The 23,542-nt window shown below is 37.9% G+C and overlaps 6 protein-coding genes across 9 annotated transcripts; 3 read left to right on the top strand and 3 right to left on the bottom strand.

Moving 5' to 3' along the window:
• Positions 1-53: 53 nt before the first annotated feature.
• LOC125762800 (uncharacterized) lies at positions 54-2,039 on the top strand. Its single transcript, XM_049425296.1, has 2 exons — positions 54-659; positions 1,026-2,039. Exon 2 carries the CDS (start codon positions 1,081-1,083, stop codon positions 1,885-1,887), a length of 807 nt encoding a protein of 268 aa, XP_049281253.1. The 5' UTR covers positions 54-659; positions 1,026-1,080; the 3' UTR covers positions 1,888-2,039.
• A 172-nt stretch (positions 2,040-2,211) lies between these two features.
• On the bottom strand, positions 2,212-4,481 carry LOC125762797 (malectin-B). Its single transcript, XM_049425292.1, has 2 exons — positions 3,764-4,481; positions 2,212-3,638 (listed from the first exon to the last, which is right to left on the bottom strand). The coding sequence occupies exon 2, from the start codon at positions 3,591-3,593 to the stop codon at positions 2,667-2,669; it is 927 nt and encodes a 308-aa protein (XP_049281249.1). The 5' UTR covers positions 3,594-3,638; positions 3,764-4,481; the 3' UTR covers positions 2,212-2,666.
• Positions 4,482-6,262: 1,781 nt separating this feature from the next.
• Positions 6,263-8,533, top strand: LOC125775004 (uncharacterized). Its single transcript, XM_049445383.1, has one exon. It carries the CDS (start codon positions 6,263-6,265, stop codon positions 8,531-8,533), a length of 2,271 nt encoding a protein of 756 aa, XP_049301340.1.
• Positions 8,534-10,191: 1,658 nt separating this feature from the next.
• LOC125762802 (ubiquitin-conjugating enzyme E2-24 kDa) lies at positions 10,192-14,166 on the bottom strand. Of its 4 annotated transcripts, none has more exons than XM_049425298.1 (5): positions 14,033-14,166; positions 12,516-12,939; positions 12,296-12,443; positions 12,132-12,216; positions 10,192-11,700 (listed from the first exon to the last, which is right to left on the bottom strand). In XM_049425298.1, exons 2-5 carry the CDS (start codon positions 12,912-12,914, stop codon positions 11,688-11,690), a joined length of 645 nt encoding a protein of 214 aa, XP_049281255.1. In that variant the 5' UTR covers positions 12,915-12,939; positions 14,033-14,166; the 3' UTR covers positions 10,192-11,687. The 4 variants fall into 4 exon arrangements, with proteins under 4 accessions (XP_049281255.1, XP_049281256.1, XP_049281258.1 ...); XM_049425299.1 differs by having other exon boundaries at positions 13,963-14,097; XM_049425301.1 differs by lacking the exon at positions 14,033-14,166 and adding an exon at positions 13,704-13,902.
• Positions 14,167-14,378: 212 nt separating this feature from the next.
• Positions 14,379-15,779, bottom strand: LOC125762803 (uncharacterized). The gene is made up of 2 exons (XM_049425302.1): positions 15,004-15,779; positions 14,379-14,928 (listed from the first exon to the last, which is right to left on the bottom strand). The coding sequence occupies exons 1-2, from the start codon at positions 15,046-15,048 to the stop codon at positions 14,470-14,472; spliced, it is 504 nt and encodes a 167-aa protein (XP_049281259.1). The 5' UTR covers positions 15,049-15,779; the 3' UTR covers positions 14,379-14,469.
• Positions 15,780-17,841: 2,062 nt separating this feature from the next.
• On the top strand, positions 17,842-23,243 carry LOC125775003 (toll-like receptor 3). The gene is made up of 3 exons (XM_049445382.1): positions 17,842-18,826; positions 20,066-20,070; positions 22,254-23,243. Exons 1-3 carry the CDS (start codon positions 17,842-17,844, stop codon positions 23,241-23,243), a joined length of 1,980 nt encoding a protein of 659 aa, XP_049301339.1.
• The last annotated feature ends 299 nt before the right edge of the window (positions 23,244-23,542 follow it).

Here is a 23,542-nt window from a genome sequence, read left to right as displayed (position 1 = left end):
GTCTCTACGCGTTTCGTGACGCGGAGAGGTTGAATGGCAAAATGACTTTATTATTTGAACATCTCTTCCTAATTGTGTACCAGCTGTATTAGTTACGACATAGAATATATACACAAACCGTGCAGCTGTTTGGGAGTCATATATCCCCCAATACCGAACAATAGAATTAAATTTAAATACTTCTTGTAGATGCGGTTGTACAAAAGATGGTGATAGCTAAAATATGAACTTTTTTCATTTTTATACGCAATCCAAAGTACAAATTGTCTTTAGACATGGCTGGCCAACAGTAACAATAGGCCTGAATAGCCTGTTTCATACGGTTCTTATTCTTTTCCGAATGCCATATCTATTATCCGTTATATTACAAACATTCCACAAACAGATGTTCATAATACACATTTTAAATGTATTAACATTAGCAGTGAAATCAGATGTTTTGGATGTATTACAACTTAAATCCACTCTTGTTCGGAATCATAATAATAACAACAGCAGCAAAAACAACGGTAATAATAACAACAGTTATCTCGCGGAGACTGTTCGAACCGGTTCTAGCGGTTCGTTCCTGTTACTTTGCGCAAATCATTTGTGGTATTGCCTTCATCGTGTTGCGTGTGACTGTGAGAAACAATTCTCGATCGGTTAACTCCGATACAGTAAGTACAAAATCCGACAAACTATCTCTTTTTATACATACTGTTAGTAGAATATCAATCGTATTTGAAATTGTTAATGATCAATAGGCTTTCCGTGCAATTACATATCTGGACGTTCTAGTTTCCTTTGGATCTGCAAGAACTGTGAAGCATAAGAAAGAGGGAATAAAAAAAAGAAAAAAAAAAAGAATGTATGCATACACGATGTATGATAGTTCTAGTAGAGAATTGAGAATCATGCGATCGTTTCATATTTTGCAACTAAATCGATAGCTTTTTGGAGAATGATATGTATTGATATAAAAGCTGCTTAAATTTTGCATTGGATATACTCAAACTCACTAATCATATCTCTTACAATTACAGTTCCTTGTTTTTCACGCAGACTGATTATTTTACAACTTCAACATCAGTATTACTAATGACGGATAAAATGATCATCAGTGTTCGAACAAACTACATAAAAACTCTCCTCAGTTTTCTGACCTGTGTCGCCGTAATAGTCAGTCACTTACATACGGCTACGGCTGCTCCATTTCATTCGTCTAACAAAAAAATCGACAAAGAAACGGAGCAAATTATCAGCAAGATTGAACCACAGGAACAAGAATCGATTTCGACATACGATCAACGCCAGAGCGGTCAGTATAATATCAAAGTTAACATAAAGGATGTGAAAATTATTTTTGCCGATAAGGACGGAATTGAAGGCAGTTTAGATGATGATACCATCTACGATTATGGTGATTATGATTACGATCCTTCCCATCTTACTGTAAGCCCTTTACCCATATTTGGCATCGGATCCGTGTCCTTAACCTCCAGCAAACCACCGAAATCGTCAACGAAAGTACCATCCTCCACAACTATTAAGTATGGCACAAAATATACAACAGACAAACCACAGCGTACAACGGTGACTATTCCTTCTACTACGCCGATCCAACTTACATCGACAACAGAAATCTTCACACCGACTCCAGTTGCCATCATGCCGTTGGTTCAAAACCAACCATTAGAAGCAGAAACATCAAATGGTTTATTATCTGCTGATACTTTCGCAGAGAATCACGCTACAACTGAAAATATTCAAACAACCGTCAAGCATACTCATACTGGTAAACCTGTTAAAGTACAACAAGTACCACTCTCTGGCCATTACGACTATCAGAATATACCGGTACAAGTAATAACTGACCCGTTTTACAAACGTAGCAGCAAAATCTGAATTCTGTGCCACACACAAAATGGACCGATGCGATCGGAAATGTATTGTGAACCACACCCTACAGTTAACGATCGGCAACGTAAACAGCTAGCTAATTCGAAAATACCCCTAAATTAATAAATTTTAATCATTCAGTGAACTGAACAATTGAACTTTTTGTTTTGTTAGTTATTCTTCATCGACACATTCTCTTGTTTCTAACGTTTAAACAACTGTGCACATTTTTCATTTAATTTTTCTCATTTTTTAATCATTCTCATTTGTTTATTCGTCCGCTGGTGACCACGTAATGATATATGGTGAAGAAATCTGATGCACACGTACTTTGAAATGTTGCTTAAAATGTCTTTTAAGTTTTATTTTACTCTATTTTGTGATACCATTCCATGTAATTTGTGCTTACTGTTTGCAAGAAACTGTAACATAAGTAATTATGAATTCACACTATTGACAACGGTTGTGTCTAGCATTGGTAAGTTTAAAATGTCTTCAAATTTGTGCTATGGTAGCAATAATTAAGCTTTGCACCTAACGTAACGGTATAACATGTTACAAATAATGACCCGCAGCTTCTAACCAATCACCAAACAAAAGAAATTGCTTCAACAAAATTCATGATGTACATTTGTCACTAATTTGATTTGAGCAGTTTTCCCTGCATTATTTCAATAGTTGGGTTTCCCTTAAGTACCAAGTTAACGCATCAAAAGAAAGTGAAATAATACATACAATCGTCAAGGGCTATCCTAACCTAGGCAGCTATTTTAAAATATAACAAATCACAGCCTACAAAGACAAAATAACAACGGTATGAATGCTCCGATTGCAATGAACACTGGCAGCATTATAGAAGAATCATCCAAAGAGTACGGATTCGGTTGTTTTGGGCCACTAGTTTTTCGCATTTTTGAGGAAGTTTTCGTCGACTCTTCCGAAGATGCGCTCAGAAAATCGTCCATGATACTATCATCCGCTCCGTCGACGATCGGGCCATCGTCGTCAGCTGCGGGATAGGAATGAGAATGATACTGATCACCAATAGTATCCATCCCGCTGGCACCAGTATGATGGTCGTTAATCAGTGGCGGCAAACGGGGCAGAATCGCCTCATTGTAATCCTTAATCAGCAGAATTGCATTAATTTTCGGGTTATCTTTGAATCCCTTTAGGAACTCTAGCTTTAGTTTACTTCCACGAATTTCCGAATTTTTATCCTTAATGTACAGCCGTCCTCGCGAGATGGTAAAGAATATATACTCATCATGCGCCGTGCCTTTGCCTACTAAAGCATATATATCTAAATCCGATACAATCGTGTGCCGATCAAGAAGCACATCGAACACTTTCATATTTGGGCCGTTGAAGTACACTTCGCAAAACTTCAATATGAGCACGTACTGGCCATCACCAGATACTGGCAGATCGTAACCGAAGGTGTCGTGATGGTAGCGCTCCGTTTGATACAGGATCTCATCATGCTTACTAACTCTATTGATTGCTAGCAGCTGTCGGCCATAGTCCGATTCGGTGCCTATCTTCCCCTTCAACGGATCGCCCAAATAATATATTCCATGAGAATCAGTGTGTGCATCGCCACCAGCATTGATTGCATAAATTACATTAAAGGCGCTTCCGACAGATGACTGAAGGGTGGACAATATTGCCAATATGCTGATCCACAGTCTACCGGGTCGATGGATTACCATTGTTTAGAAATGTTTGTTGTTTTCTAATGCTGGATTATTATTGCTCTGAAATGTAGAATAGTACAGGCATTGTTAAAATAATACACCGATCACAGCAATTTAGAAGGAAGTGCAACAAAAAAAATCAATAACTTGCAGCAACTTGCCGCAAGTTAAACTTTTCCATTTACCTTTACTATATCCACAGTCGAGTATTTTCTCCATAACCTCGTTTAGCACCAACTAATCCAGTGATTTCACTGCTGCCATATACTTGTTCGCTTAATCTTTGTGGTAAATTTATCAATCGCCGGTAACATTACGTGGCATTTCAGTGTTGGGTACAAACTTTGTACACTTATGTTACTCACTCAACCTTAGATTATGCCATGTACAACCGCATGTTACACTGTGTATCGAGTAAATCGAGATGATCCAGTTTAGATTAATGTGCGTGTTGGCTTTGGGTTCACTTTGAATGGTTTTTTCTTTGTGCAATATTCGAACACAATATTTTTTTCTGAAAAATATAGAAGACAGCTTTTCCAAACAAATTCTTTGACGTTTTATTTTGACGTATTGTTTTGTTTTCGTGACGACCATTGGCGCTTGCATTTATGTGTGTTAGTTGAAAGACTCAGCATCGGTAGGGATTGTGGTTTAGCGGATCTTTTGAAAATGCTATATTATATAAATTGAAATTAGGTTGATTTATATTTACTTAACAAACAAATGTACTTATAATGAACGACAGAAAGACTGTAATCATTGCGATGGACAATCTATTTAATTCTACAACATTAAGCTAATGAGACACGAGCATTGCGAAACGGTTCCAGGCACTCACTCATGCTTATTCCCCGTTGTCCATTTGGTCACTCATTTGATCGTGACAGGACTAGAGATGAGATCAACAACTCTTTTTAGTGAATCAACTCAGAGTGAATGAGTCGTTATTAGGGGTCAGCTCGTTCAACGACTCATTTCGGAGTCGAAAAAAACCCGCCATATAAGTTAAGGTTCGGTCATTTTACTCACTCATTAGTGTAAGCATGTAGCCGTGGTGAGTCGAGTTGCAAAAAGAGTAAATACGTGAGTTGAAACAAAAATGTGCGAGTGAGTTGAACGAAAAAGTGTGATTTTTTTATTATTTTCTATTCTTTTTTTCATTTAAAGCATTACTTGAGTGAAAAGAAACACATTGCAACCAATTGGCATTAAAATAAATCAATTTAATTTTTTTTGCAAAATTTCCCAAAAAAATCGCAAGGGGTAAGCCTTATGAAATTTTCGAGTTGAAAATTTTTTAATTTTTTTTTCTGATTTTTTATTATTTTTCTAATTTAAAGCATTATTTGAGTGAAAAGAAACACATTGCAACAAATTCGCATTAAAATAAATCATTTTTTTAAATTTTGCTGAATTGCTCAAAAATGAGGAAAATTTTATATTTTATCAAACAGGGTAAGGAACTTGGTTCCTCGAATAACTTCTGGCACAGACACCTGAGAGCATGGCTGTCCAAGAAGAAAATGTAGCCATTGGTGCCATCTATCGACCACAAGTTAAAGATTGGCGATCCGTTGGATACCGACCGAGTTATAGGCAAAACTTGGTGCAAAAATGAGCCTTAGTAAATTTTCATTTTTTTGAATTTTTTGATTTTTTTATTATTTTTCACTCTTTTTTTATTTAAAGCATTACTTGAGTGAAAAGAAACACATTGCAACCAATTGGCATTAAAATAAATCAGTTTAATTTTTTTTGCAAAATTTCCCAAAAAAAAACGTAAGGGGTAAGCCTTATGAAATTTTCGAGTTGAAAATTTTTTAAAATTTTTTTTCTGACTTTTTATTATTTTTCTAATTTAAAGCATTATTTGAGTGAAAACAAACCTATTTCAAGCAATTCGCATTAAAAGAAATCAATTTATAAAATTTTGCTAAATTTCCCAAAAAAAATTAAGGCTATAGCCTTAGGAAATTTTCAATTTTTTTAAATTTTTGAGGGGAGGGATTTTTGGAGACCCTTACTGAGAATCCTCAGAGCCCCTAAAACTCTGGTTCCGATGACGGTGGAGGAGTTGTTTGGAGGCCCCACAACCGACGCAAGAAAATAAGTAAAGTATTACATTATTGTAAGACATGCATATTGATTACTAACTCTTACTCACTTTCGACATCTCTAGACAGGACACCATACAGTGTGTGACAATTTCAATCGCGATCGTCCTTGCGTAAGTTCATCTGCTTCAACTAATGGTAACGGTTTTCGACAATTTCAAATTCCACCGGTTGTGTCCTCCGCAATGGGAATATGTATTTGCAAAGTTGTAATGCCATTGAATTACCACAACTATTTTAAGTATGTTCAATATTTAAGATTTAGGTTTCCTAGTAGTAGAATGATATGAACAATGCTTGCCTTTAATTGCTATTTTAAGGTACCTTCATTGCGAGTAAATTTAATATGTAAAATCAATTTACATATCTAATCACATCCCATGCGGATTGGACAAGAGCCACATGACTGAAGATGGATTTTGTTGTACCTTGTAGTTGCTAGTCACGATTCGGAGTAGTAAAATGTGGAAAGTAAGTTCCTGCTTGCTTTGGATATTAATAAGTATGACTATAATTTGGTGTGTTAAAGAATGTAAATCTAAAACGAGAGATAGCTTCATTAACGACATGCAAAGAACTTCTATACGTGTCAAACACTTTCAAGAAGACGATTTACATATGCACCTCGAGATGCTGTTACTAGAATTAGTGGAGAAAATGAACTATGGCCACTGTTATGCTATACTCTTTGATGAAGTGTACGAAAGTGTATTGAATGAGTATTTCTTTCACCAAATTCGTCGCGCTGCTCGTTACATTGTAAAAATCGCTGAAGACGAAGACACTTTCAACCCGCGCCCAGCCTTAAAATGCATTCTCGAAAATATACGACGAGTTGGTTGCGGTGGCTACGTTATACTTATGGCCAATGGAATTCAGCTGGAACGTCTTCTAAGATTCGGCGATAAGACACGCATCATTGATACACGTGCTCGATACATTATGATGCATAATTATCGTCTATTTACCCCACAGCTAAATTACATCTGGAAGCGCATTGTCGATGTCCTGTTTGTACGGCCGCTAAGGAGGAAAAAGTTTCCTTGGAAACAGTTTAACCATTCCAACACGACGCCTGTGTACGAATTAAGCACAGTTCCATTCCCAATGCCGATCAATGGTGTGTTTTTCTCGAAAATTGTAAACTTCTGGCAAGCGGGTAAATTTCGTTTAGCTAACAGCACTTATTTTAGCAATAAAACTAACGATCTGCGCCATCAAAAAATGCACGTGGTTGTGCTAGAACATACACCGGCCGTATTTAAACTAGAGACACGTGATGGAATGTCGTCCAGCATAAACACGAGTAACGATTCCGACAGCGCCAAAAATGTGTCTGCATTTGCTCAATCGAAAACCTTCTACTATGGACTGGAAATAGAGCTACTAAAAGCAATTTCAAAAGCCATGCGCTTCGATATGGTTTTCTACGAAACTTTCGATGCCGATATTGAGCGCTGGGGCTCAGTGCAAGACAACGAAACGCTTACAGGATTGCTAAGAGAAATGTACGAAGGAAAGGCAGATTTCGCCCTCGCCGATCTACATCATACGGAGTATAATCTTGGTTTTATGGATCTCAGCATACCCTACAACACGGAATGTTTAACGTTTCTTACGCCCGAAGCACTGAGCGATAACTCCTGGAAAACGTTGATTCTCCCATTCAACCGAGAAATGTGGACTGGTGTAATGATATCCTTGTTTTCCGTTGGTTTCGTGTTTTACGCATTCTCGAACACGCTCACGTTCATTCATCATCACGAACGAGGCTATCAACCAGAGCAGGATTTACTTCAGCGCCATCACAATCAGAAGAATCACCGAAAATATTACTTGTGGACAAGATTTAGGAAAAATCGTTACAGTACAGCCTGTAAATCAAAGCTAACCAATGGCTTAACGCGCATCCTGCGCAAAGCACACAGACGTAAGAAATACTCCACAAAAGCAACGCATTACACTGCCAACGGTTTGAAAAAATTACAAATGATACCCTTTAAGCGCAAACCAGAACCTTGGCATGATCCCTTACCAGCGTACGATATTTTTGATACGTTTTCGGGCTGCATCATGTACACTTACAGCATGCTACTATTGGTATCACTGCCCCGTCTACCCAATGGATGGCCCCTTCGTGTCCTAACCGGCTGGTATTGGGTGTACTGCGTCCTGGTAGTAGTCGCCTATCGGGCCTCCTTCACAGCAATACTTGCAAATCCGATACCGCGGCTCACGATCGATACGTTGCAAGATTTGGCCGAAAGTCCCATTCATTGTGGTGCTTGGGGTGAACAAAATAAATTATTCTTCCAAATGGCACAGGATCCCTACTCTCAAGCGATCGGCGCCAAGTTGGAGCATGCGCCAAACTATAATGAGGCGGTTGATAAGGTAAGCGAAGGCATGTACGCATACTACGAAAACATCTACCTGCTGCGACAGCTGCGATCGACGAGGAAATCGGTAAAGGCTCGCCAGACGCTGCACATTATGCAGGAATGTGCCGTGCATATGCCAATATCGATCGGGTTGGAGAAGAACTCGCCCTTAAAATACCAAGTCGATCGTCATGTTAGGGCATTGATTGAAGGAGGTCTCACCCGGAAATGGCTGTCAGATGCGATCGAACGGTTCCAGTCCAACGTGGAATTGCCACCGCAGGAAGCTACGATAGATTTGAAAAAAATGTACGCCGGCTTTGTGGCGCTCTGTCTCGGGTACGTGTTGGCGCTGTTCGCATTCATCGCGGAAAAACTGTACTGGACGTATTACATCGAAACCAATCCGGCATTTGACAAATATTTGCACGGTATTACATTTCGGAAGCGAATGTGAATGTTCAATTTTCGGTTCTTCCTTTACTAATTACACCGCCCCTTCCATGCCAAATGTTCAACGCTGAGTTACACCTATAGTTTCCTGTTTTATTATATGCAAATTTTTAATTTGATGTACATTCTCCTTCTGAACGCATGTTAGTATTAAAATCCATTCCATGTTACGTTGACACATTTGTTTAACCAGATTTTGTTATGCTAAAACTTTACATTTATATAACATGGTACTAATTTTGCCTGCCTACATGCTTCTTTGTTTACATTCATCTTCTGTTCGCGGCAATTTGCGTAAAGCATTCGTTAAGCAACGCATCAGTTCCCCCAAAACGCTTAAAACTAACGCCTGAAATCTATTTCGCAATTTCATTCAAAACGCTATTGAAGACCGTGGATGACAAAATTAACACCCTAATGAGCAATTATTTTTACTCGAGTATGTTCACGTCTGTAATGCGGTAACCGTTCGATTAACTTCGTGGTAAATGTGTGTAACTAATTAATCCTCCACTTAATAGACTCAATACAAATAAATGGAATTAATCAGAAAACGTGTACCCTTTTCTAGCGGTCCTTCATCATTTTATATCAAAGTCTAATTTATTGCTTTCATCATTTGCCAATCAAAAGACAGTCCTTCGATTTTAAAAGCGAAAACGGCTGCCATTCGAATATTAATTTAGTTGAGAGTGGTGTATGCGGAGATGAATTAAATGTGTTTTACCGAAAATTTTACCGAACGCAACAAATTATACATTTTTGTGAATTAGTCACAACGAACGACACAACATACAATATTGGAAAATGTGGGAGGTTGCACATGGATTGGAAATTTAATATTTTGATTAAATCTGCCTTACACATCCAATAGACCAATAGTCAGTCCCGCGCTTATTTGCATTCTCCTACCATCATCACCTAATCGACTTGCTTTATCGATCAATCTCCATTGCAAAATATGATGGAATACACTTTCATTCTTTCTGTGTTGAACTTATTCGACGAAGAGTTTTAAAGAGGTAACTAATTTTGTCTATCGTTTTCTTGGTTTTGCGACAATCGCTAATCAATCTACAAAAGACATGCTTGTAGGACATTCGCTCTGTATTACATGTATTACAAATCCTTTTCTATATCTATCCTACGATATTAAGAATTTTCTGTAAAAAGCCCCATCCTAGTTTCAATTTGGCTTTACAACACTTGTCGGAATGGCGCATAGTGAAACACTGCTGTGTTTTAGCTTGGCTTTAGTCTGATGATCAATCAGAATTAGGAAAAACTAAAACCGATCTAAAACTTAAACACGGCAGAAATATCAGTAGTTTCAATGAATATTATTTTACGAAAGAAAATAACCCAAACTTCTTATCTTCTTGCAGTCTTGACGCCAATAAAAGAGATTGTGTCTTATACATATAGATATCTGATCTCTCGTCAGTTGTCGAATTATACATATAGATCACATATTTAAAATAAGTGATGTCCTGCTCTACATTATGTAGAGTGCATAACTGAAACCGACTGATCTGAACCGAACATTACCTTAGCGTTTCTGTAAATGACATCTGGTGCCTATAGACGCATAGCCGATTCCGTTGGAGATTTCAACACTTCGGATATTACAACAATATGAAGTGCCAATTATATACTAATCGATTGGTTTGCATTTTCTTCTAGGATTTGTTTATTGACTTAATACAACACTCAAATTAGTCAATGGATATAAAAATTTCAAATTAAATGTTTTCCCATTCGGCACTGGTCGTGCTAAACATAGCTGCTTCGTGATTTCCTTTCTTTTTATTTTGTAAATTATTAGTCTATTACTAACTAAACACTATAAATGTTACCAAGAACGGAAGATTAAATTAATTGCGTACGATTAAGATGCAATTAACGCATGGCGTTTGTCACCATGTGTTACGTACAGATACTATCGCATCTATGTATCAGCGTGAAACATGAACACGAATCAAATAAAACTTTACTACTACTGAAACTTTAAAAAGAACATATTCCGTTTTTTTAAAGTAAATTTACAGTGAGATCGAGTTCGATGCATCATCTCAATTATAACAAACTAAATCTTAACTAGTGTTACTTCTGATTTCTTCTGACCGTATGTATATGCCTTTCTAGCACACTTTTATTTTAATTATTTTCAAAAATGAACCTGGTTTGCGCCATATCTTATGCGTGTTCTATGGTGCTTAAAAAAATAGCTCAATGTAAACGAATGAATTAGTGTTACCAAGTGTGTTAACGTCCCCAGTAAAATACTCATCCAAAATCATTTAATTAAGTTAACTTTATGATGGTAATCACAGTACTGATTCTACTTCATGGTTTAGAATAAGGTTGGTTTAACCCTACTCGTCGGGGAAAAAAATAAGAAAAAAAATCCATCTCTATATGTATCGCAATAATTATATTAGTCATCGGAAAGTTGATTTCTTTGCGTCTTGATGCAATAGGGATGCCTTTGAATTATATCATTATTATTTGCTAGGTATTAGCGGATTGACTTACTTAAGTGAACAAATCGTAACTTTCGGCAGGCTTTATCTAAACTTGGTACTTTTGCTTATGTAAATCAAATTTATTTCACTTAAATGAGACTGAAAACATTTTTCATTACTTCGTATCTTTGTTGCGCTATTGGTTCAATGCGTTGAAGTAAAAAAATAAATCATACAGCATATCACTTACGAGTGATGCTCAGTCTAAAACTATTTTATGAATTACCTTTCAACGGATTCCGCAACGACTTCATTTGTATTACGGTATTAGGCTTGTCAAACCGTTTACATTGCTTCCGTAAAATCAATTTTGAAACTTTTCCATCAATATTAAGTTTTGTTCATCGTTCATCAATAATAATCCGCAAGAAAGAATTTGCAGCAAATAGTTATTTTCTCATCAAACGTAACCACGCTCACTCGCTCTCTCTCTATTTCCCTCCTTTTCTCGCTCTCTCTCTGTCTGATTGCACCAACAAGTGCGTCGTTCTATTTTATTATGTTTTACTGAGTCGGGCTATGATGCGTTTAGCTTTGCGAAGTACATTGTAGGGTTGATTTTGTTGTTACGAATAGATTCATAAATTAGTATCGATTGCGCGTAAAAATATACAGACCTCCAGAGTAATGAAATCACGTAGCATATCTGAAATTATACAAAAAACGTTTACATTCATTATTACCATATTTTTAAACGAAATGATGAGAGATATTCTTGCGTTATATAAATGCGTTAAACTACATTTCCCTTGTGAACGATATGCAAATCGGTTTCGAAAACTTCTCACAAGCAGAATTGATTTGCTTTTGATTCGTATTTACTGACAAAATTTACTCCTTTTTTACATTTTACAGTAGAACTAAAGGAGCAATGGTTGGGAAGAACTAAAATCAAGCAGATGTGAAAACGAAGATATTAAATTTAATAAAAAGAATTGTCTATAACATTCAGACATAAGAGTAAGGTAATTATCACTAGTACCAGTAATCTTTTTTATGTACTCCCCCCTATGTGCCTTAACAATCGATTAACGCTCGTATTAATACATCTTTTCGATCAATCTTATGCATGCTTACCGTTTTGTCCACAGACGAGCAATTCTGTCGTGCTCTTCTCTATTTTGCAGATATTGAGTCGCAATGCTTCCAACTAGCGGATCAGCTAAAGGGACAAACATTTGATAAACGATTAGTAAAAGCATGTATTTTTTAAAATCACATTTGGCATTCAGTTTACATACCCGGATTACAGTCTGTCAGCAGGGAACAAATCGATAGCAAGACTTTTGATATGGTCAATGCTGGTGACCAGTTATCTTTTAAAATATCCAAGCAGATGACACCTTGACTGTTTATGTTGCAATGATATATCCTAGTGCGGAATGTTACCTAGTGAATTGGAAGAGAAAATATTTATTTAATTCTGCAACCAAATGCTCCAAAGGACCACAGATTCCGTACCTTGGGTGGTTTGAAAGGATACTCTGGCGAAAAGTGTATATCCAAGAAAAACACGCCACCTTCGTAAACTGATCCGGGTGGACCGAGAATGGTGGAAACCCATTCATAGAGGTTATCACCCTTCGGTCCAGCACTGCAATTTGGAGGAGGATCTAGCGTAATTTCCGCCAATTCTTTCTGAATTCGTTTAGCAGAAGTTCCTAAGGCTTTCGATATTTTGGGATTTGATTTTGTTTCCTTTGTTTCAGGTTTCGGTACCGTCGCTTCTGCTCCAGTAGCTGTTCCACTCCCATTGCCATTACGGCGTCCTCCGGCACTGTTATTTCCATCACTGTTACTGCTACTGCCACCACTTCCGCCACCGTTACCAGTGCTGCTTGACCCGGCACTTGTCGACATTTCGTAGATGTATCCTCAAATTTTGCTAAAAGAATAACAGAGAGCAAAGCAAACAGTTAAAATATCGCTTGACTTGAATTACCAACAAACGAACAGTAAAGTTCTGCTTATGGAGAATGCACGATCGAATTGAGATTTGAACCCAGATCGAACGGGATGCTGAGTTGGTTATTTCCGATTTCAATATTGTACCACTCAAAGTTGATGACCAGCAGGAAGTTGTTGGAAAATTTATGATTATATCGATATTAGAAATCAATTATTCTTGTTCCAAATTATTTATAATATCTAACATTCAGACGAATTGAGACGAACTACAAGCATGGCTTATATATAATTAAACATCCCTTAATTTCTCTACAATTGATGGGGATTAATGGTTAATAACAGATAGGGATCAACACAACATGAGACTATCTTCAAACGATACACACTGCATTCAACAGCACTTCTCTGGTTCTATCTCATAACAGCGGCCATTTTGGCTATATTACAGAAGTGATGAATATATTTCACATCACTATTTTTTCCCAGTTCGTGCATTCATATTAACAATCGCACAGCTCACGCGTAGATAATAGTAATATACACTGAAACAACGAAACTGCATTCGAAATCTGCAATTGCATTATGCTACCAACCAATGAACGCGTCCGCCTTTCCACTATGCCGGATCGATCTTGGAAGTCTATGAACCGGGCAATGTCATTTACTCTCGGCCTTTGCTATTACACCACGAACACTAGCACAACTTCTGTCTAGCAGGCTACAGGCTATGCGGCACCGTACCGTCCAAAGATTCCAGGAAGCAAACCGTGCAAAACGGCTTTTCACAGGATTTTGCGCTCGATTGATTACAATGTGGACAATTGAAACAGTTTGATCAGCACCTTCACAAACACCCCAATTTTCATCAAGGCTTGCTGTTTGGTTTTCTTCCTCACTGAACTACCATTCCACAACATTCTTTTTTTTTACATTTGTAGTCTGCCACAAACCAATGCGTTTTCAGGCGAAACAAATATTCTAGAGCGTCTCATTTTCATACCGTTGTGTGCTTAATTCTTCACAATCTTCATTCTAATCTGTTTCATTCGTTTAATCACTGCAAAAATTACCTTTTCGACCCTTTTTATTCGGAACTACGTCGGCTTTGTTCACCACCGCTTGCTTTACCTTAAGCTACGGCCAAAGGTATGGAAAATGAAGCAAAACCAAGATCGACACAGAAATGGTGTGATGAGTCAAAAATGACAGCTTGTAATTTCACGCATAGAACCGGGTGCTGTTATAGGGTTTCGTAACCCACTATACAAACAGGTCGTTATTTGATAGCAATTTGGGTGTAGCAACATAGTTTTAATGTTTTCTTCTTATTTTTAAGTAACCTACATTCATAACTGTCCATTCCGAAGCGATTCAGAAGATATACACGTTAATGTTTCTTTCGCTCATTTCCCCTCAATGTAATAAAGCAAATCAGTATTGTATTGTTGCGAACATTTATTGGGAACATTGTTCCATGATCATTAGCATGCTGGTCGTATCCTTTCACTTAGCCCGAAATTTGAGTTACAGCAGCGCCGAGCGTGTTGGCCAGCTGTGTCAGCGTGGACTGTAGTGGCGCAAGAGCCGTTGCGTTGAGCCCACGAAGGTTGTTAACGAGCGTGGTCAGAATGGTCTGAACGTTTGCAAGGGCCGGTACCAATGTTGCAAGCGTAGTTCCCGCTTTCTCAATTTCGGTTGCGATTAGACCTGCCGCATTCGACAGCAACGCGTTAACGGTGGACAAGACACCCGTCGGAGCAGCAAACAACGAGATTGTGGCGTTGGTCAACCCGTACAGCAAAGACAGTGCATTTGTCACTACTGAGGATAATACGGACTGAGTGGTTCCTCCAGCCGCGGCGAGAACACTGTTCAGTAGTGTCGTGATTTGGGTTACCAACCTTGTGATCGTGCCTGACAACGCAGAAAGCAGGGTAAAGGGTAATTGCGGAGCTGCCTGTGTGGCCTAAGGTTGGATCGATGAATTAGTAAAAAAAAATGGACGTGCGAGAAACTGGCCAAAGAGTAATACAACACTTACCACAGCAAGGGTCAGCGCGATAGCAAGAACGTACACGGCTTTCATTTTCGAAGCAAAATTGCTGATAACGAACTTGACTGAAGATCGGAACGACTTACAGATAAATAATGATAATTTTGCTTGTTTACGCGTTGTCTTATATAGTCGAAAAACAATTATAACACCATAACAACGACGTCAAACAATTTAAAACAACCGATCTATTGTTCGGTTTTGCTTCCAGACATTTCGCGATCGCACAAACCGTCCTATTTCTATGGATCTGATCTGAGATGCTGCTCTGCTACAACAACCAAAAAGTAGTAACGGGATGTAGAATAGTAGAATGTTTAGTTTAGAGAAATACTTTCTATTTCTCTTAACGGATGTCTGGTATGAAGGGTTCTAATTAATAAACGCAAATTATACAATGTTCTACAAAAATTGATAAAAATAGGCTATTAACGATTTTTTTTGTATGGCTGAGGTGTGATGTTTGTTTAGTTGTCGGTGAGACGGAACTTATCTACTTTAGGACATTGACATCACACTTGTATTTGGATACGTTGTATTAATCGCACTTGATTATAGGATCGTAATAAATGAAATTGATTCAACAAATTTTCAAAAGTAGACTATAAGCGGTAAATGATTGTTTTGTTCTGTACTGTTCTGCTATATCGTATATAAAGTGTTAGAATTCGACTTGTAACGGATCGGTTAATCCGTAAACCCGGTCAAGGCCACTTAAAGGATGAGATGTAATTTTCACAGTAGTTTTTGATTGTTTCTTATTCTGCAACTTCTTCTGCTTTGTTCTGTTCTCCGCTGGTGGATCTGTTCTGTTCTCCGCTGATCTAAAGTATCAGCCTGCGATAAATGCAGCATCTTCGTATCTTTATGGTGCATTCCAGATCGTGGAAGTTTGCGTTTAGCAATGCGTCTCTGATTTTCGCTGCTTGCATTGTTATCCAAAGTGACAAACACTCTCAATTTGAATGATGAGCCATGCTGATTATCATGATCACACTACTTTTAAATCACCTATGAACAATGGGCCACACATTAAGCAAAGGGAGGGCATCTGTTCCGGAAATGCATTTCTAATAATCAATTATTATTATAATCGAGTGCCTAATGATTAGTATATTACTACACTATCAACTCATGTAACCGTTAGTCATAAAGTTAGAGTTGTACAGTTCACGTGATATTATGAGTATCGTGTCGATTCACGTTTGGAAAAGGTTGTGTAGATCAAGATCTATTACCTAAATATTCTATTGTTTTATATATTTTTTTCTTCATTTACCCCCAACCTGAACTTGCAGCCTGTTGCTTATCAGTGTCGCAGTGATGCACTGTACAGCGTTTCAGTTTCGTTGTCAGCAGATAAACATCAATTACACCTGCACGATCACAAGCTATAATCCAAAGTTGGAGGGGACATTCTTGTTTAACCACGTACCGGACAGAACGGACAATATTGAGTTTAAAAATCTGATTCTAACGAACGTGGACAATCTCATATTTAGCAGCATACCACCCGATGTCAGCAAAGTAACGTTCAGTGGTTCTAGCGCGGTACGAGTGATAATTGTGCCAAAAAACAGTTCCCTCCAAGCAATTAGCGTTACGGAGCCCACCATGACGCGAATGCGTTTCGAAAAGGATTGCTCACTTTCCCAGTTGTATGTAATGCAGAGTAGCTTAAGCGCGATTCCACCAACGCTAATCAACGTGCAAAATTTGTCCTTTTTAAAATTAAGCCAGTCGCCCATTGGACAGATTAGTTTAGAACGATTTTGTAACCTATCACAGCTACATTCACTTAACTTAAGAAACAATCTAATCAACATCATATCATTCCAAGGTTCCGTGATGTCTAGCTGTGGTCCAATGCTGGAGAAACTCATGTTTGGAAACAATAAGCTACGCAGTGTTAATATGACAGTGTTTGCAAACATGCGGAAACTGCGGACAATTGAACTGGAAGACAATTTAATAGAGATGATTGAAGGACGCTTCACTAATCCCAATATTGCGTCAGTTGTACTCACAAACAACCATCTACTAACGATAGATCTGTGCCGCTGGGACACGATGCCATTAATTAATTCGTTTTCTTTTAACAAAAATAGTTTGCAGCAAATACCCAAGTGTTTGGGACGGATGCCGAATGTGAAGTTTGTCAACTTCAACAACAATAAGCTAACAAAAATTACTGTCGATGCATTCGCGATGCTGAACGAGCTTAAATCGCTATTTTTCACGAACAATGTAATAAGATCAATTGTCGCTAACCGTCGGTCCGTGCCGTCCAGCTTACAGGAAATTTATCTAGAACAAAATCATCTGGACTTAGCGAATGTTACGAAGTTTTTCCCATCCTCGGTAAAAATTCACATTTAGATTTGTATTCCGCTCACAGAAGGGTTGCGATGCATAATGCTAATGAGCCTTTTTTTAATGTGTTTTTAATACACTCCTGGATTCATTTCCATTCGTTTAAAACACAATAATAAATAGAAATATAATACAGCACCAATGTCCCACTCCTAGTTTACGAGAATGTTTTTTCAGACGGGTTTAACATTGGTTTTTTATGATTTATTATCGTTACAACTTTTTCACGTGGCGTACCTAACCAACTTGTCGTCGTCAATGGCCAAAGTTACAACAATGACTATTGAAACGTGTTATAGTGATTTACTTAGTGTTCGAAGAAAGCAAAGATTGAGATACTATGCACTAGTAATCGTATGCCTAAACATAATACCCATTGCGGTGGTGGGCTTCCAGTTGGTGTGTGAAGGCAATACCAGAAAACAGTGCTTCATAGAGCATCTCAACCCGACGATGACTAACCTAAGTTCCTTATGCTACAAATTACCAACGGGTGTCGTATTTGTACAGTTTCGATACCTCGAAATCTCGGCAATCGATCAATCGATCTTCAAGTATTTCAACTCGGTTGAGAGTGTACAAATTGTGGAATCACGACCTTTACTTAAAGTTATTGTGCCCGGCAACTTTACCATCAAGCAGCTAACCATTCTAAAGACGCAGCTGATATGGATACACTTCCAAGCAAATGACTTCATTACGGGTGTGTCGATAATATTTAGCAACTTACAGGAGGTACCACCATCACTGAAGAATCTGAAGAATGTGGAAGAGATAAAACTACAACATTCCTCTATTCAGCATCTGAACTTGGATCTATTGCAGTGGTGCCGCATGTTAGATTCGTTGGATCTTTCATACAACAACATACACACGATCACGAGCACTCTCAATAGTGGCCAACGGAAAAACTTATTCTTGCTCAATCTGAGCTATAATCAACTTAAAACTCTAAATCTCGAGGTACTTACACCTCTTGGATGGTTTAAGTATCTTGATTTATCACAGAACAAAATAGAATTGTTGGTTGGACGATTTTCCAGCGATCATCTGTACAGTATCACACTTTCCAAAAATCGTCTGAAGACGCTTGACTTTTGTCAATGGTTGCCGATGCCAAGCCTGCAGCTTTTATCCCTTGATACGAACGAGCTTTTGCGTGTCCCGAATTGTATGCATCATCTAAGACACCTTACCTATATTACGGCCAACAACAATAAGCTGACGAGCATAGATATGGACGCGTTTGGGGACATGGACAATTTAACGATATTAGATTTATCGGCAAATCAAATTTCATTTATTATCTTTCGGGAAGAGAAATATCCCAAACGACTTGAGCGGCTGAATTTAAGCAAAAATAAAATACGATGTAACGATCCTAAGGATCTACCATTTTGCCCACTAGACATTGAGTTCCAATCAAACCATTCCGAGAGTAACTGGGAGCGAAATAGTGCCAATTTCCTTAAAAAATTATTGGTTCTTACATAACGATGTTTAAATCGATTTATGAAAATAAAAAGCCCTACTATGTGTAGAGTAAATGGATTCTGTATAAAAATGTTTATATGTTAACATTACGGTAGTGATCACAGTTATTAGTGTAATCTTTACAGTGTTTAGCATTTCCCGTACACGCGGAGGATTAATGGAAAAAATAACTCAAAAACAGTTTGGATTGCAATGCGTACAGTTTTGTCCAGTTACCTGTAATTAGTGTTGGGTCAAGAGCGAAAGAGGTACCTCAATGAGCTCCGCTCATCTTTTTGTTCGCGCTCCCGCACAGCCCACGGGAAAAAGTGCGATTGTGCGATGCGTTCCCATTTGAAGGCTATTTGAAGGGCCATTTCCTAACGCTATTCAGCAAAATTTATAAATGTGATATATTTCAATGCGAATTTGTTGCAATAAGTTTCTTTTCACTCAAACAATGCTTTAAATTAGAAAAATAATAAAAAATCAGAAAAAAATTTTAAAAAAATTTTCAACTCGAAAATTTCATAAGGCTTACCCCTTACGTTTTTTTTGGGAAATTTTGCAAAAAAAAATAAATTGATTTATTTTAATGCCAATTGGTTGCAATGTGTTTCTTTTCACTCAAGTAATGCTTTAAATAAAAAAAAGAGTGAAAAATAATAAAAAAATCAAAAAATTCAAAAAAATGAAAATTTACTAAGGCTCATTTTTGCACCAAGTTTTGCCTATAACTCGGTCGGTATCCAACGGATCGCCAATCTTTAACCTGTGGTCGATAGATGGCACCAATGGCTACATTTTCTTCTTGGACAGCCATGCTCTCAGGTTTGTCAGGAGTTATTCGAGGAACCAAGTTCCATACCCTGGGAGCGCATCGCACAATCGATCCTGTGTGCAGCGCTCCGTGTGGAGCTACTTGAAGCGCACCGCACAGTTTAGAGAGCGAAAGCGGTGCGCTCCGTTCTTGCAAAAGAGCTACTTGACCCAACACTACCCGTAATAATTCGTGTTCGTTAGTAACTGATCATTCGTGAGTAACTTGGAACAGTTCTTAACAGTATACTTCCTGAAACATGGCAATGACTTCTAATGAAGATATTAATGCACTAATGATGCATTAATGATAATGCACTTTTCTAATAAGATCCCATTAGATAATGGAACGAATTGTTATACATCATTAATGCACTTATTTTAGGTGATGTACGTAGCAAACTTATTGGGAAGTGTGAATTGTTAGTATGATCTGTAAGCGTTGCAAAACTTGACACCTGAATCGAGTGTTATAGCAAAGAGAACGTTTAGTGACATGTTTGGTAAACGGAAAAAGCAAAGTTTGTACGTAATTTTGTTGAACTTTTATCCACCAATACTCATGTGCTTACAATGCTTAAACATATTGCAAAGTGTGGTACTAGGCTTCCACATGGTGTGCGAAGGGAATACGAGAAAACAGTGCTTCATAGAGCATCTCAACCCTAAGAAGACTAATCCGAGCTCGTTACGCTCAAAACTACCAACGGGTGTCGTATTTGTACGATTTCGGCATCTGGAAACCTTAGCAGTTGATCACGCGATCTTTAACTATTTACATGACACGGTTGAGAGTGTGCAAATCTTAGATTCGCGACCGTTACAAAAACTTATTGTGCCCGGCAACTTCACCATCTTACAGCTGGTTGTAGAAAAAACGCAGCTAGAATGGATACACTTCCAAGCAAATGACGCCCTCAAATCGGTGTGGATAAGTTTCAGTCACCTCCAGCAGATTCCACCATCACTGAAGAATTTGAAGAATTTGAATAACATCCAACTAAAACACTCCTCTATTCAGCATCTGAACTTGGATCTATTGCAGTGGTGCCGCATGTTAGATTCGTTGGATCTTTCATACAACACTATACACACGATCACGAGCACTCTCAATAGTGGCCAACGGAAAAACTTATTTTTGCTCAACCTGAGCTATAATCAACTTACAACTCTAAATCTCGAGGTACTTACACCTCTTGGGTGGTTTAAGTATGTGGATTTATCACACAATATGATAGAATTGCTCGTGGGCAGATTCACCAGTGAGTACCTAACGACGATTACGTTTGCGCACAATTACCTGAAGACGCTCGATTTTTGTCAATGGTTGCCGATGCCAAGCCTCCAGATTTTATCCCTTGATACGAACGAACTTTCGCGTGTCCCGAATTGCATCCACCATCTGTTAGGTCTCTCCTACATACGTTTCAACAACAATATGCTAACGTCTGTAAGCATGGATGCGTTTGGCGATATGAACAATCTAACCGATTTGGATTTTACATCAAATCAAATTTCATTTATTATCTTTCGCGAAGAGAAATATCCCAAACGGCTTGAGCGGCTGGTTTTAAGAAAAAATAAAATGCAATGTAACGATCACCAGGATCTACCATTTTGTCCACTAGACATTGAATTCCAACCAAGCCAATCCGACAGTAGCTGGGCGCGAAATAGGCTCAATTTTCTCAAACAATTAAAAGTTCTCACTTAATACTGTTCAAGGCGATTTTCGGAAATAAAATCCTCTTCATTTTATGTTTCAAACTATTTCGTGTCAAAGCAGTTTTATGTGTTTACTTAAATTTACATTTAAAAAGTTGAGAATTTGAGGCGCCTGAAATTCTTGGATGGTTTGTCGCTGTTTGCATTTTTTTAATTATTCCAAGCTTCAAATATTAGAAAATCATACCAAGTATAAGATATAAAGTCACGAGTCACGCATTCGCAGTTGTTAGTCATCAAAGGAAAACAAAAAAAAAACAATCTATCGCACGATCTTCCATCAACATATTGTAATTGTACAATTTTGATACTTCTAATTGAGATAATAATTTGGAGTATGCATTCATTAGTAATGTTTGTAGAAAAAAACTGATCATTTGTGGCATGCGTTTAAATTGCATATTATTCATTTACGCTCTCAATAGGCGTAACTAAAATTTCACATTGTTTGCGATGCTACGATCATTAGGGTCATTGTATCACATTTTAATATTTATTAAGAGAATTAAATGCAAATTACCGCGCTATCGACCGTTTATTATTTATGGAGAAATTGAGGCAATTTGTGCAGAATTGCTAGTGTGAGCTGTTAGCGTTACGGAATGGAATTAGAATCGAACGTTTTACTGTACCATTTACTATGTATTGTGCGTGGAAAAAAACGAACCTTCATCAGCACGGTGAATTTTGGGTTATTACTGTTGGTCTGTTTACTCAACATATGCTTAACGTGCGTGATCGGTTTCCGGTGGGATTGTCAACAATTCTTATACACACGGTGTACCATCGAGCGTTTTAATCCTAGGAACGCTAACATCACCTTACCAAACGACGCAATGTTGCTGCAGCTTATAAACTTTGAAACCTCAACATTCGATCGTGCCACGATCAAACACTTACCGCCCACTTTGGACGAGTTGGAAATTATCAACTCTAAAAGCCTGCAACGTTTCGTTTTGCCAAGCAATTTAACCATCAGAAGGATCGCCTTAATAAAAACACAGCTAAGCAAGATCGAATTGCAATGCAACGATGTCATCCTTCAGCTGTTCATCGTCGGTAGCAAACTGCAAAAGATACCAGTCTCTCTTAGGAATCTGAAAAATTTGCTAAATTTCAAACTGCAACAATCCTACATTCATCACCTAAACCTGGACTTGCTGCAATGGTTCAATCAACTCGATTCGTTAGAACTGATGCAGAACCGAATACAGACAATCACGAGCACCTTGAACCATAGGCAACAACGAAAATTTGATATGTTAAACCTGAGCAATAACCAGCTTAGAATCATCAATCTCGAGATAGCTTCACCTATTGGATGGTTTAAGAATGTTAATTTATCATACAATAAGCTAGAATTGCTGGTTGGACGATTTTCTGGCGGCCACTTGCAGAACCTTATGCTATCTCACAATCGTCTGAAAACGCTCGACTTTTGCCAATGGGAGCTGATGCCAAGCCTTGAAACGATAGCCCTCGATTCGAACCAGCTGTTGCGTTTGCCGAACTGTATGCATCAGCTGCCAGGTATCTATAATATCTGCTTTAGTAAAAATAACCTAACAAGCGTAAATATGGACGCGTTTAGCGATATGGAGGATCTACTAGATTTGGATTTATCGTCAAATCATATTTCATTGATTACATTTCGAGAGGAAAAATATCCCAAACGGCTTGTGGAACTGATTTTAAGCAATAACAAAATCGAATGCAATAATCCGGGCGATTTACCGTTCTGCCCGTTGGACATTGAATTTTTACCAAGTTCCCCGAACAGCGCTTGGAGTCGTAACAATAACTCCTTACAGAGGCAATTGACAATCACTACTGCATGATCGATCATATATATATCATATTTATATTCGATCGTCTGCATATAAATAAAATTATGACTACTGTTACACTCTGTCTTATTCGTATTATCCTCTCTTTCCATTCATTGAAGTCACCGTCGGTTGCGGTAAAACCCCTCTAAAAACGGTTCGTTTCATAATTTCGGACAGCAAAAGAGCATCGACGGAAGAACCATTACTAATTCATCTCTTTTTCGCATGTTGCCGTTGATCGTTACTACCGATCTTATACTGTTTACACTTATAAACATTATAAGATCGAGTAATCAGAATAAAGTGGA

This window comes from Anopheles funestus, chromosome 2RL, assembly GCF_943734845.2.
Source record: "Anopheles funestus chromosome 2RL, idAnoFuneDA-416_04, whole genome shotgun sequence".
Taxonomy (NCBI): Eukaryota; Metazoa; Arthropoda; class Insecta; order Diptera; family Culicidae; genus Anopheles; species Anopheles funestus.
The sequence above is the reverse complement of the archived record's forward strand: the minus strand, read 5'-3'. Positions and strand labels throughout refer to the sequence as shown.